General features: G+C 47.0%; 1 protein-coding gene across 1 annotated transcript in view; it reads right to left on the bottom strand.

Annotated features, from left to right (window-relative positions):
• Positions 1–2,942: 2,942 nt before the first annotated feature.
• The window catches only part of DRC3 (dynein regulatory complex subunit 3), a gene marked incomplete at its 5' end in the record, with an annotated part of 34,184 nt that continues 22,418 nt past the window's right edge, over positions 2,943–14,708 (bottom strand). Inside the window, 5 exons of the mRNA XM_080924646.1 lie at positions 2,943–3,068; positions 3,366–3,497; positions 8,065–8,188; positions 9,638–9,708; positions 12,408–12,539. Coding sequence (XP_080780772.1) covers positions 2,955–3,068; positions 3,366–3,497; positions 8,065–8,188; positions 9,638–9,708; positions 12,408–12,539 — 573 coding nt within the window. The 3' untranslated portion in view covers positions 2,943–2,954. The remainder of the gene's footprint in view (positions 3,069–3,365; positions 3,498–8,064; positions 8,189–9,637; positions 9,709–12,407; positions 12,540–14,708) is intronic.

The following is a 14,708-nucleotide window of genomic DNA, read 5'->3' as shown; positions in this document are numbered from 1 at the left end:
AGATGGTGGTGGGCCTTCCGACAGCCTGCCCACTCTATAAAAAGGATCTACCACATAATGTTAATTTCTGAGATGTTTACAGATTTAGAAATATCTGAAGGACACACAAATGTATGCAGAGAAGCAAGGATGGGAAATCAGCCCATGCGGGGGCCGGGGGCCAGGTGACAGCTCTGAACAGTTTGGAGACTTTTGTACTTAGTTAAGGCGCAAGTGCCTGAGAACTTCCTACAACAGCCTCTCTCTCTCTCTCTCTCTCTCTCTCTCTCTCTCTGTGTGTGTGTGTGTGTGTGTGTGTGTGTCTGTATGTGTGTACACAAACCAGGCTTGATGATAACACACACCTTTAATTCCACCACTTGGGAGTCAGAGGGAAGAAGATCTCTGCATGGTCTACATAGTGAATTCCTGGTCAGCCAGGGCTAATACATAGTGAAAGCTTGTCTCAAACAAACACCCTCCCCCCAAATACAGGAGTGTCAACTCAGAAGACACCTGCATGAGCAGAATTCCCAGAAGACACAATGTTGTTGAATGAGAATTTCAGTGTCAAGGGTGGGCTACCTCCCTGAGTTGCTTGTCGGGGAGGTTCCTTAGATACATACTCAGTGTACACAGGTCCCACTACTGTTGGCTGCAGGCCAAAGCCAGAACTAGAAGCTCCTTCCTGCTGGCTGGTGCAGGTGGCGTGCAAGGGGAGAACTCTCACCAAAGATCCTGCTCAGCTGTGGACTGCAGGTCTTAGGCTGTCAGCATGCACACATCCATGCAGGATCTGCAGGAGTGCAATAGTCGAATGACAGATGGGCACAAAAACACTACTACTTCTCATTTGGATTTAAGACCCACCCCACAGTGGAGACCCATGCCAGGGCAAAATCTATGTCAAAGGAGGCCATAGGTTTTAGTGAAGAAGCTATTGTTCGCTTTTAAATGAATATTATTTGACTATCAAAATATGTTTACTCCCCCTGGGTCTTTCATTCTTGTTCTTTCTCCTTACCCTACCCCTGCCCTACCCCTGTCTCCAGTCTTTTTTTTGTTTATTTTATTTTTTTTATGACAGTATTTCTAACCCAGGCTTGTCTTAAATTTACTATATGGCTAAAGACTCACTATATAACCTTGAACTTCTGATTATCCTGGGATTACAAGTATATGCCTCTCTTAGTTAGGGTTTCATTGCTATGAGCAGACACCATGAGCCACTGTTAAAGACAACATTTAATTGGGGCTGGCTTACAGGTTCAGAGGTCCAGTCCATTATCAAGGGAGAAGCATGGCAGCGTCCAGGCAGGCATTATGTAGGAAGGACTGAGAGTTCTATGTCTTATTCCGAAAGCAAACAGAAGACTGGCTTCTAGGCAGCTAGGAAGAGGGTCTCAAAGCCCATGCCCACAGTGGCACACCTACTCCCAGGCCACACCTCCAAGGAGTGCCATTCCTTGGGCCAAACATATTCAAACCACTAGTGCCAGTCTGGCTTCCAAATTGGTTTTTAATATTTATGCTTATACCCAGAGGTTTTTTCCTGTGGCTAGCCTTAGTCAGCAATGTTTTTGTTGTTGTTTTGTTTGTTTGTTTTTTATATTAAAGACTGGTGGCTACTGAAGAAACACAACTGACCAAACTCCTGGGAACAAGTGAGTATGAAGGTGTAGCAGCCAGTGCTCAGCCCTAAATGCATTAACCTAACAATGCATCTCTAGAATAATTGGGTATCTCTAGCAGTCACCTTCACTAGGGTATAGGGAGCACTGTAGACGAGCCAGAGGACAGACAGAGCAGAGCATGTGGAACGCTTGTCCTCTATGCACGGCCACTGCCATCTGGAAATCGGCAGCCGTGATTATCTGCATGAGTCCCTTACAACAGTGGTCCAATGGTGATTTCCTCATGGGTCAGAAAAGAGCCCATAAGGCTGGTGTCCTCCCCAGGGATGGATATGTGTGTGTGTGTGTGTGTGTGTGTGTGTATATGTATGTATAATTGCAGTAACTAATTGCTAGAGGGAAGGCAAGACTCCGCCTGCAGATAGCCCACATTCTTGTAAGTACTCCTAATTAAGCCCATTATGCTAGACTTGGATGGAAGTATTTCTTTGGTTTGTTGCTGCCCTACCCGAGGGGTAAGAAGAAATAAACTTCCCGGGAGAAGTCACCCTATGTCCCTAAAAGCCCATGTGTCAAAGGCAAATGCCCCTTGGTTTTGCTATTGGGTGGCAGGGCCTCATAGAAGATCTTTAGGTCCCTGAGAATGTGCTATCAAAGGGGATTCTGAGACCTCCTATCCTCCCTCTTTATCTCACTTTTTGGCTGTGGAGTGGGTCATTTTGCACTAACTGTATATGTCTGCCATGATGGTATCAACTGATCATGGACTAGACCCTATGTATCCAAGATCCAGAAGAAATACTCTCCAAAAGGTGATTGTGAGTGGCGCCCGTTACAGAGACGGGAAGCTAATGTACATGCCTGTTTCCACTCATCTTCCACATGGGAGCATGGGGGTCCTGGGAGCACTCTCCACACAGCCACCTCCACAGTCTGAGCAGCAGCCTCTGATTCCTGTTGCTGTGCCTAGTCTGAGGGCAATATACCTAGATTGATCTGGATCAAGTTCTGAGCTAAAAGACGCCGTGGCTTCTGCCTTCAAGAGCAACCCAGGCTTCTGCTGTGGGGGGAGCTTCAGCTTCTTGCTTCCCTGGTCCTCAGCATCTAGAGTTGGGAAAGATAATGCCTGCAGCGCATAAAGGCTGTGGCCAACAGAAGAGCACTAGCAGCGGCCACGGCCACACCTCCAATCGGCTGCTCATACATGACCGCCCCCTAAGAGAACACCGACACCAGACCTTTATTTTTCTCTATATTGACAATTATTACCAGCAGTGTTGAGATAGGGGTGAATGAAAGAAATCCCGTAACTCTCAGGTCCTGGGGATCTCTGGCTGACACCTAGTCTATAATGTCACCACATTCCAGGTTGTCCAGTTCATTCTGCATGTGGTCGATGAATTGATTGATCTCCTTCACTCGCTTACGGTTCCTTGTGATCTCATCTTTGTGAATCTGGGGAGTGGGAGAAAAGCCAGGGCACAGTGTCTATGATAGCAAACATTTACCGAGGCCCAAGAGAGGGAGGGAAGATGCTTAACCTCAGAGCCCCACCCACAACACCCACTGCTGTAACTGCAGCAGGAGTTACAGATACACGGAGGTATGACTGGGCCACACTACCTTCATTGCAGAATTCTATAACTCTTACCTCTTTTTCTTTTCCCTACTTTGTTTCTCATGGAAAATAGCGCACTCTGCTTGGCAAAAACTCAAGCCAACCAGCTGAGTGGCTTGGCATTCGTTACTCACCTTGTCTACTAGGTGTGTACACCAAGAGTTGATTCCAGTCACCAGCTCATCTTCTCGGTTGTCAATCTTCAGGAGGTGGATGTCATGTGAGGCCCCAACAGCATTAACAATTGTGTCTTTGTCAACAAAAAGCTGGAAAGTGAGAGGGTCCAAAAGAGATCCTGTGTATCATTATGTTCCGAGCACAAAGAGGCCCCTGGGAGTTCCCAGGCTACAGGACACAGCCAGTGGAGAGCCCATGCTGTATCTGTCACTTTATGCCAGCTCATCCTCAGCCAACAGCCTGCTCCCCAACCTGAGCTGGGACAGGTGTCATGCTGCAATCCCCATTAAAAGCATGTTTTCTCTGGGGAGATGGCAGGTGGCTAGCCAAGGCAGCCTTACTAGGGATATCAGTTCTCACAAAGCCTCTTTCTAGGTAGTCTTAAACCTCTGCCAGTCAGGTCTAGCTGAGGGTCTCCAGGCTGTTCCAGTCCTGGGCCCTGTAAGCTGATAGACGTCCATCTCCTATATGTCTTTGCTACTTCTCACATAAATGGAATCAAGCCTTGGTTCCACTGGTGTTGCTTTGCCTTGGCTTGTTCCTGGCACTGTTAGGTCCTTATAGAGAGTTAGTGCAACTATTCGCCTTCTAGTGAGCCTGGCAGGCTCTAGGTGCAGACTCTGGCTGGAATGGGGGAAATGCAGCAGTCATTCCCGTGGGCAGGGAAAGCTTGCCTGAGAGTCTGAGGAAGCACTGCTCCGCTCCAAACCCAAGGTACTTGGAAGCACAAGAATGGCAAAGGACCTGGGTGTCCTCTGTTGAGAAGCTGCAGGTAAAGCACGCAGAGGAACACCACTTATCTGAGATGCACAGGGTTTCAGGTTTTGCAGTGTTTGGCTTGGGAATATCTGCATTGTCTTTTTATAAAACGACCACGAAATAGAAGATATGAAATCCCAATGCGCTAAAATCTATTTAGATTTTTGGGTCAGAAAGAGATACATAACAGTACTTTCTTTGTTTTGCTTCATTTTTTATAGTATCAACCTAATAATACTCTCTAAAAATATGTTCTGTCTGATCCTGAGATGTTCATGTTCCTACATAAGGAAATATTCTTTGATCAAATACCTCCAGGCTCTCACAGTGAGATTCATTGGGTCTCTCTCTCTCTCTCTCTCTCTCTCTCTCTCTCTCTCTCTCTCTTTCTCTCTCTCTCTCTCTCTCTCTCTCTCTCTCTCTTTCTCTCTCTCTCTCTCTCTCTCTCATTTGCCAGACTCTGTTGCAGAACAATGTCTGTGGGATGTTAGTTTGCCACAGAACGTCATCTGAGAAAAGCCAGGTATTCTGATATGGGGCAACAGATCAGCACAGTCACACCACAGAAACAACAGGAAGCCATCCAGTTCCTTCCAACTCCAGGCAGCAGGCCCAGGCTCTGGAAAGGATCAAAAGATGAAAACCTGACCGCACTGGGTGCTCAGGAGTAAGTGTCCTGAGACCTAGTAACAGGTTTCTTTTATTTTTGTACCTTTATCTTTTAAGCATGTTTAAACAAGAAACAAAGATAAGATGAATTCTCTGATAAACCTTATTACAGTGTTATATAGTGAATAACATTCCATTATACACAAATTAAGAGTGCATAACTGAACACTATTTTGTAATATGGTACACAGGCTTGAAACTATATGATAGTTAAGCTTCAAATAAGAAACTTTATCATTAAGACTATCACTTTTAAAAAGTCTGACCTTAAGTCTCTGCTAGAGTGTTTCACTGAAACCTTTCTTTGTTCAAGGAAGAATGCCAAATGCAGGGATGAGAACACATCCACTTAGGCTAATGAATAAAACACTGTTACTAAATGGCCACAATCAAGGTCAGGTCACTTCAAAAAGCAGATTCACTCTTCAGTTTGGACACATTGTATAAACCAGAGGGAGCACCTCAATGAAATAAACATTTCCTGCAACTTTGAAAGGTTTTCTTGAAAACAGTTACAGAACACACTTTGTAAAGATGGCATGATTATTCCAGGTCATAGGTTATGCTTGAGATGCTAACCCACAGACACTGCACATGCATACACACCCACACATGCTCCCAGTCATTATGGAAGACTTGAGTGTCAACCAGCACTAAGTCTGACATCACTCATGTCCCAACCTGTGCCCAGGTTGTAATAGGAATTTACAGAGCAAGGAAGATAAAAAGGCCACTTTCAGGTTCTGAAATGTCTCTTGGACACTTCATACTCAGCTTGGAGGTTGTTAGTTCACTAGATTCTCCAAACAGCAAGCCCCATCTTCAGTTGCTGACTGTCCTGCCACAGCCCCAGAAAAAGAGTCTTCAAATGTCTCGGCTTTCCTGTCCTGGGCTGACAGGAAAGTCTCTGCCTCTTGAGTGTTGGAATTAAAGGCATGTGTCACCACTGCCTGGCTCTCCATGAAGTTCTGAAGGCAGTAATCTATTCCAGCCCCATGGCCCAGTGCCATGGGTACCCCCAAAGTGCCTGCCAACGGTGATGAACAGGGAAGGCTACGGTGCTCACTACAGTCACAGGTCTGGCATTGTTGATCAGACTTAGACTCAGAATTCAGACTCTTGTCCTGACTGTGCCATTCCCAACTCGTATCTCTGAGCCTGCCTCGCCCGGCATTCTCATCCATAACCTCAAGTGATGACAGTGCTTCCTTTGGTGAGAAAATAAGGTCACATGTGGTCAACAGGCTGAAGAGTGGTGATCCTCTAATGATGAAACTTTGTTGCTAGATACTGCAGTACCAGACAGGGCCACTTGAGTTAGAGGGAAAGCTGGCCTACCCCCTCTGCTAATGACCTCTGGGGCCCAGATTTTACTGTGTGCTATAGTCCCTAGGGAACAAGGATGCTTCAGTGATGTTTTTTACATAGTGTCACAGACCTAGGGATTCTACCATCCCAAGAGGACTGTCGGAGACTTCAGAACCTCTCAGAGGAGACTTGCTTCTCGGTTAGGGAAGGCTAGTGTTTCCTGTGTGCTCAACAGTGAGCTGAGTAGGGAGAGCAGGTTGGTGTGACTGTGGCCCTGTATCTTGCTGCTGTGTTGGATGTCGGTCCTAGTCTCAGAACAGAGGCTATTGAGTCAAAGCTGCTGGCCTTGTATCTGCACAGTTCAGCCCAGCTCCCGGGAAAGTAAATATTTAGTGAATACATGTTGTCATCTGCCCAGTTCCAAGATCATCCCTGGCTGCTGTGCTGGAGGCTCTGGCACAGAAAAGATGTCCATGGTGATGAAAAGGCTACTGCTGCCTCCTCGCAAGTTTGTTTATGTACAGTATGAACAGCTGTAGAAACAAATCAACATGAAGCAGAGCTTACAACTGTGGTGGGCTTCTGGCCTGACTGATAGGGTCTGACAGAGGGACGGTAGTTTAAGAGGTGCTGACGGAGGGCCTCTCAGGAGAGCTTACACTTGAGCAAAAATCTAAATGGCAAGGATGAGAAAAGTACACAGAGACTGAGGAATGAGCATGTCTGCCAGACAGACTGTGCACTGGCTGGTTTTATGTCAACTTGATACAAGCTAGAGTCTTCTGAGAGGAGAGAGTGTCGTCTGAGAAAAATGTTTCCATGAGATCCAGCTATAGGGCATTTTCTCAATTAGTGATCAATGGGGGAGGGCTCAGCCCATTGGGAGTGGTGCCATCCCTGGGCTGGTGGTCCTGGGTTCTATAATAATCTAGGCTGAGCAAACTAGGAGGAGCAAGCCAGTAAGCAGCATACCTCCACAGCCTCTGTATCAGCTCCTGCCTCCAGGTTCCTGCCCTGTAAAACATCTTGCCTTGATAGACTTGTCACCTGAAAGTGTGAGCCAAATAAATCCTTTCCCTCCCAAGTTGCCTTGGTCATGGTGTTTCATCACAGCAATAGAAATCGTACAAAAGAATGTCGGTTGAAAGGAGCAAGCCTGATGGATGAGCATCAGAACCTGGGGTGGGGCGCCAAGGGAGGCAGGCCTTGTCCAGAGTATCTGTGACCTATGTGAATGAACTCTAAAATCATGGCAGGGTAAGAGGGATGAGAATTGTGTAGTCTGGGCTTCTAATGGACCTTCCTGTCTGCATATGGAGAACAGTCTATACGAAGGCATTAAGGAGTCAGCAGGCAGGCAAAGGGCCACTGGAACATGGCCTGGTGGTCACACAGTGTTGTAGAGCAGCTGAGAAATTAAGTAGGGTATAAACAAAAGCAGGCCCCTGAGGGCAAGTAATTTGAACCTGTGCCCACTCATGCCTGCCTCAGGGTAGACTCAAAGATACCTCCTTAGGTGTAGACATGGATCCCAAGTATTTATTACTATCTGCCCTGGTGGAAACTGCTTCTGCCTGGTGTTGGAGCAGACATGAGGCGTGTGTGTACCAATGTTGCAGCTCTCCACCATTAAGATACCTGAGGGAGATTTTTGGCTGTTACCTCTGTTTGTAACTGTGCCAGAAGACTCCATAGAAAGGAACTTGGGATAATGACCTGACCATCCCGACACCAACTGTAAGCACCTTGTTCAGCAGTCAATAGTCCTGCAAAGCAGGCTACCGTCTCCTTTCCATGAAGAAAGAAGGCTCCAGGAGCTTGTCCTGCTTAAACGAGCCATGGGTAGGGCTGGATTTGACTTATCTATTTGCTGAACTCCAGAACGGTTCACCATGCCCTACCCCCTCTACCCTCGCTCACCGCCCGCACATCATCGGGTAAGTCCTCATCCATCTCGCCCTTGAGGATCTTCTCCAGGGTGTTGATGGCAATCTCCAGGAGCTTCTCGTGGTGATGGTTCTCCAAGTCCCGGCACTGAGCGATCCTGCAGTTATGAGTTAAAGCCAGGGGCAGAGCAAGCCAGGTGGCTGGGCCTCTGACAAATAAGGCCATGTCATCCCTACTAGAGATTCCAGTCCCTAAGTCTTAGAGTCTAAGGGTTCAAGACCGGTCCTGAAGTGCTAAGAGGTATCATAGCCATAAAGCTGTACCCACATGTACCATTTCATCTCTGTCCTTATACTGGGTCATTACTGTCCCCTAGTGCCAGCTCACCTCAGTCTGTTTCTTCACTCCCATGGCTTCACAACCCTGTTGAAAACTGGTCTACCATAATGTCTTTCTCCTTCTCCTATAGCAGCTGGAATAAGCTTGAAGATTCGAGTAGCCAGTTCCAAGCTTAGAGCTCCTGGGAGCATCCAGTCTCTGACAAGGCCTTACGGTCTCATCTGGAAACTTGTTCTCTTAGGCCCATTCTTGGGGCCTTTGCACACACTGCTTCAGCTGTCTGGACTGTCTCTTCTTTCACCTGGTTCCTATGGCTACCTGCAGGTCTTTGTGTGTGTGTGTGTGTGTGTGTGTATAAGGGGGCACTGACCCTGTACCTTGCACACCACTTGCTACTTCAATGACTGTGTGCTGGACCCTGAGGCCCAGGATGTTAGAACCTGAGTTCCTTCTGGGTGGAGCTTAGCACTTTGCCCCCAGTAAAGGGCTGTTCATGTTTCAAATGCTGGTTTCTAACCTTAATTAACTATTAGCCTTGCTCCTTTTAACTGTCCTGTCACCAGTGTGGGTGTTGCCTCCTCCCAGGGTGTTTTCCTGTCACAAAAGGTCAGGAAGTGATTCTGAGGTGTCAGTGCCCCCATGAACATCACCTGCTTTGGAATACATGCATTGGACAATAGTCCCTCTGGGCATCCAAACTGTCATGCTAGCAAGGTTACTATTGGTGAGTGTTGAAAAGCACTTCAGTTGCTGTGGGGTATCCTCTAAGCTCACCGAATCTACATCCTGTGATAGGGAGGCCTCTTTCCTTGGTGGACATGGTAGATTTTACATCCCTCTACTTTCAAAAAGGAGATGCCTATGAACTCCTTTGAAAAGCCCAATGGAAAGTTCAAATATACCATTTTGGGGTGAGGGTGTAGGTTTTTCTGCAAATTAGTGGGGGATGAGTATTTTGGGTAAAAACTGAAGTAATATCTAGAGTACTCAGTTTGCTCTGTAGTAGGAAAAGGGGGTGTGGCCTGCTGCCACCACTTGTTCGTCTCTACTCGCTCTTTCTCTCAGTCCTGGGGAATGAACTCAGGCCTCACTTAGGCTAGGCAAGTTCTCCGCTGAGCTACCTCTTGATCTCCTCTTAATTCCTGAAGAGGCTTCATTCTCCTTTGCTTTTTGCTAAAAGCTTAGGCCTTAGCTGCTCTAAAGGCCAAGACGAAGGCCTGTGGAGCCTTCCCGTGGGGTAAGGTAAGGGTGGTCACAGAAAGGATATAGACTTTGGACATTTTCAATAAATAGTCCCACCATGTCAGTGATGTTTCTTTCAAATATGTTTATGGTCTCCTGGGAATGATATAAAAGATAGTTAATGTGTGAATCAGCATCCTTTACCTCACCTCAAAACACAGACTCTTAGAGGCAAATGCCACCCTCCTGACTTTGTAGCTCAGGTGGCTAAGGACTGACACCCTCCTCCCCCCACTTCCAGGGCTCTGCTGCTTTCCAGTGTCAGCGTCAGCTTACCACCCCTTAAATGTTCATGCTGTCACTGGTTATTTTGAAAGATTTACTTCCTGTATGTATATGAATACTTTGTCTACATGTATGTATGTGTACCATGGTACCATGTGTCTGCCTGGTGCCTACAGAAGTCAGAAAGAGGTGTTGGATCCTCTAGAACTGGAGTTACAAACTGTTGAGGGCTGCCATGAGGGTCCTAGGAACCAAATTCAGGCCCTGTGCAAGAGCAACAAGTACTTTTAACCAATGAGCCATCTTTCCAGCTACTGCCACTGGGCTTTAGGGTTTTTTTTTTTTAAACTTGTGTGGTGTGTGTGTGTGTGTGTGTGTGTGTGTGTGTGTGTATGTGTGTGTGCATGTATGTGTATGCATGTGTGTGCATATGAGTGAGTGTGTATGTGAGCATGTATGTGCTTGTGTGTATATGTGTATATATGAGTGTGTGTATGTATGTGAGCATGTATGTGTGTGTGTATGTGTGTGTGTGTGAGAGAGAGAGCATGTATGTGTATGTGTGTGTGTGTGTGAGTGTGTGTATGTGTGTGTGTGTGTGTGTGTGTGTGTGTGTGTGTGTGTCAGGGGACAGTTTGCAGGAGTCAGTTCTTTCCTTCCACCACATTGGTCCCTGGAATCAAACTCAAGTCATCAGGCTTGGTGGTAAGAGTCCTTACCCACTGAGTAAGAACATCCTGCCAGACCTGTCCTAGGCCTTTTGCCCATGTAGCTGCCTCCACCAGGACCACATATCCTGACTCCACTCCCTCCTCCCTAAATGAACTCCTTCCTTCTTGGCCTCTCAGCAGCATCTGTCCATCCTCTCCACAAAAGCAATGGAAGGTGATTTCAAGAGTCACCTCTACTCTAGGGAATTCTTTTATTCTCTTTCCCATCCTCTAGGTCCTCACATGTGAGGCAGTTTTTCTATGTAGTGCCATAGTGGCTAGTGGGGTAAATTAGCTACATCATGTAATGATTTGCCAAATATCTGGTAGACACAGGAGCTTGGGTTAGTGCTGACTGTCACACTAGACTTCCAACAGCTAGCTGCTGTCCCTAGTACTTAGCAGAACACTTGGGGCCCAAACAGATCTCAGTGTTATTAGAGAGTAGTAAAAATTAGGAACCCTCCTCCTCTGGAAGACGATTTCCTGACCCTTCAACAGACCTCTCAGTACTCCAGGTTGAGCTCACAGATGCAGTCCTTCTCACAGGAGCCCAAAAACCTGTCTGTAGGCCATACAAATGACCCCACTCTCGTGTGTGTGTGTGTGTGTGTGTGTGTGTGTGTGTGTGTGTGTGTGTGTGTGTGTTTGTACATGCATGCAAGAACATGGGCCTGGGAAGTGTTTGGTTGCTGAATATAATTTTCCTGCTTCAGAGGACTGGGAGCCCGCAGCAGCCCTCCCCTGCATGCACTGCTTCTGCTGTGCTTGAGCAGAGCAATTCCCAGTGGGAAGTGAGCGGCTGCTGTGTCGACGACAGCGGATCTATCCTTGTAGGAAGTGCCATTTGATGTGTAAGGAATTGATTAGGCACTGTCTCTTGGCCTGGCTGTGGCAACGTCTGAGGAGGTCCAATTCATCACACCGCATCCAGCTCCCAGCCTGGCTGTCTGCAAACACACAAGTCACCCTGGCCACAGATGCTCTTGAGACACCTGTGCTTTTTATTCTCCAAAGTCAGGGCCAAGTGACAGGCTCCTCACATTGCCTACCCTGAGACAGCAGGCACGGGCTGCAACACTGAGGAATCTTTGTTTGGCTCCTAAGTGCAGGTCCACCTGTCTTATAAGCTCCTGAACTTCCCCTCGGGTCTAATAAGAAATCTGCATTCTGCCGAGACTGTTCTAGGATGGAGGAGGGGAGATTTTCAGAGAACTAAGTTCATCTCTCACTCTCCACAGGAATCCTTTTCTAGGAAGCAAAGAGAATAGTGTGTTTCCTCTTCCTCTCCTTTTGTCTCTGTTTCTGTCTTCTCTCCCCACCCCTACCCCCAACCCCCTTTGCACTGCAGAGGATTGAACCCAGGGCCTTGTCTGTGCTAAGCAAGCACTGAGCTACACTTTAATGTATTTTAATAGTTTTGGTAAAAGGTGATTGTGTGTGTGTGTGTGTGTGTGTGTGTGTGTGTGTGTATGATTGCTTGCTTGCTTGCATGTGTGCACGTACATGTGCTTGCATATTTCATTATATGGTCAGGTGCACATGTCTCTATGGTCCTCTGTGCACACTGGATGAAGGCAAAGGACAACCTCAGGCACCATTCCCCTTTTTCTCTCTCACTGGCCTGGAACTCTCCATGTTTGCTAAGCCGTTTGGCCAGTGAGTGCTAGTGACCTACCAGTCTCCACTTGTCCAGTCCTGTCCTGTGTGTCCACTGGGTCACACTGGACACACAGGAGAGGAGCCTGTGGAGGGCGTGCCTGCAGGCTTCTGCAGCTGCACGCTGAGGCCCCGTATACATATACATCAGATACACATACACATACAAACACACACATATATGTGCCGGTCTGGCTCTACCTCCAGCTGCTCCACCAGCTGCATCTCCAGTATCATGAGTGCGTTGAACAGTTCAGTGATGTTCTCATTGCACTCCGTCAGCTTGTTTTCGATGTTGAACAGATCATTCTCTTCCCGGATGACATTTAAGTTCTACAAATAGAAATCCACACTTGGGGTCTTAGTAGTTAAAACCATGTAGTAGTAAGTGATGATTTGGTTTTATGGGTAAAAACTTGGAGTCTAGAGGGGAAGAACCAAGTTCAAGTATCAGCCTGCCATGTGCTAGCTCCGAAAGCTTTGGGGATGCTGCCTGCTGCTCTAAAACACTGGATATAAAGGTGCCTGAAAGTGGCAAGCAGGAAAAGAGCACTCAGACCTCTCCTGACATCAATTCCTGTGGGCAAGGCTCTTTCCCAGTGCCAGGAGCAGGGAAGACTTTTTTATCAGGAGAGATGGGAGCTATGTTGGGGGCAGTCTGTGCAAACCAAGCTTTTCATAAGGCTGTTTCGTAAGGCTGAATAGATGGCTCAGCAGTTAAAAACACTTGCTAGTCTTCCAAAGGACCTAGATTCAATTCCCAGCACCCATGTGATAGCTCAAAACTGTAAATCCTGTTTCTGAGGCTCTGATGCCCTCTTCTGGCCTCTCTGGGCACCAGGCATGCAAGTAGTGCACAGACACACATGCAGGCGAAACACATAAAATTGCACATAAAATTGAAATTAATAATAATAATAATAATAATAATAATAATAATAATAATGACAACTTACAACAGACATGATGGCACATGTGTTTAATCCCAGCACTTGTGAGGTGGAGATAGCAAATGCAGGAGGACCAGGAGTTTGAGACCTGGCTAAGATTTGTAGTTTGAGGCTGGAATGAGACCCTGTGTCAAAACCCCACAAACCAAAACTCAAAAACCATACAAATGAAGAATAAAACTTAGAGAAAAAAAAAAAAAACAAAACAAATCAAACCTTGCCAGCAAATCACTTCTCTACAAGGGTCTCTACAACCTTGTTCTCAGAGCTTTATACACTTGTCCAGTCTGGTACTACGAGTGCCATACAATAATGTCTCAGTCAGTGACATACCTCATGGATGACAGTGGCTCCACCAGACAGTGATGCTAAAACTACCTAGCAATACCGTGATGTTCCCACAGTGACAGTCACCTAGTGACATACTTCTCAGAACAGATCACCAGCATAAAGTGATGTATTATCATGTAGGAAGCTTCCAGCCCTGCTTTTTGCTGTTTCTTATTTCTTTTGAGATAGGGTCTCATGTGTTCAATTACTTGTTGTGTAATCGATTATGACCTTAAACTTTGATCTTCCTGCCTCTGTCTTCCAAGCGCTAGGATCATGGCATGGACTACTACACCTGCTTTATGTAGTGTACTCATATAAGGACAGGTTAACTTGTGAAATAAAAGTTGTGCACACGTCACTGGGCTTGAAGACCAGATGTATACAGGGCCTAATGGGGTAAATGGATAGGAAGAACACAGGACAAAGGCATAGGAGGACGGCTGTGAGGGGACAAACTTGGAGCCCTCAGACAGAGCCATGTGTCCTGGGAACTTCTACAATGCTGTCTCAACTTAGGCTGAGCATTGGAGGTATCTGGGAAACTCAGGAAACTCCCTAAGTTAGACCATACCCCAGCAGCCTGAGTGGGTGCACCTGGGCCTAAGATGAGCTATTTCTAGGACAGCTTCTTGTGGACTGAGAAACGGGTGGGGTGCTGAGTCAGGCTTAGGGGATCCATGTCCTGCCTCTCCAGAGGGACTTTGTTTCTAGGGTGAGTCAGGCCCCAACCTGGTCCTCAGTCGGTGCAAATGGATGGCATATAGGCCTCCCAAACCCAATGTATCTAGGGGCCAGAGAAGAAGTGACTGGATGAGAACTGGGGACTTGTCCAGTCCAGAGAGGTCAACCCTGGTGACAGGTGCCTCCAGATAAGCCGGGAATCACACAGTGTCTTTCTGTGCAATTGTCCATTTACACTGTTAGCAAAGGGTGTGTATGTGTGTGAGATAGATAGATAGATAGATAGATAGAGAGAGAGAGAGAGAGAGAGAGAGAGAGAGAGAGAGAGAGAGAGAGAGAAGAGCTGGAGAGAGAGAAGAGCTGGAGAGAGCACATGTGGCCACTTGCTGTGGTCAGGAAATGAGCTGGTTCACCTTGTACCTTGCTGAAGCAGGGTCTCTCTTGTTTCTGCTGCAGCACTCAAGGCCGGCTGGCCCTCAAGCTTCTGCTTCCCATTGTCAACAGGAGTGCAGAAATCACAGCAGCACACCAGCACACC

The sequence above is a fragment of the Micromys minutus genome (genome assembly GCF_963924665.1).
Source record: "Micromys minutus genome assembly, chromosome: 10".
NCBI classification, from domain to species: Eukaryota; Metazoa; Chordata; class Mammalia; order Rodentia; family Muridae; genus Micromys; species Micromys minutus.
This window is presented reverse-complemented; position numbering and strand designations above follow the sequence as displayed.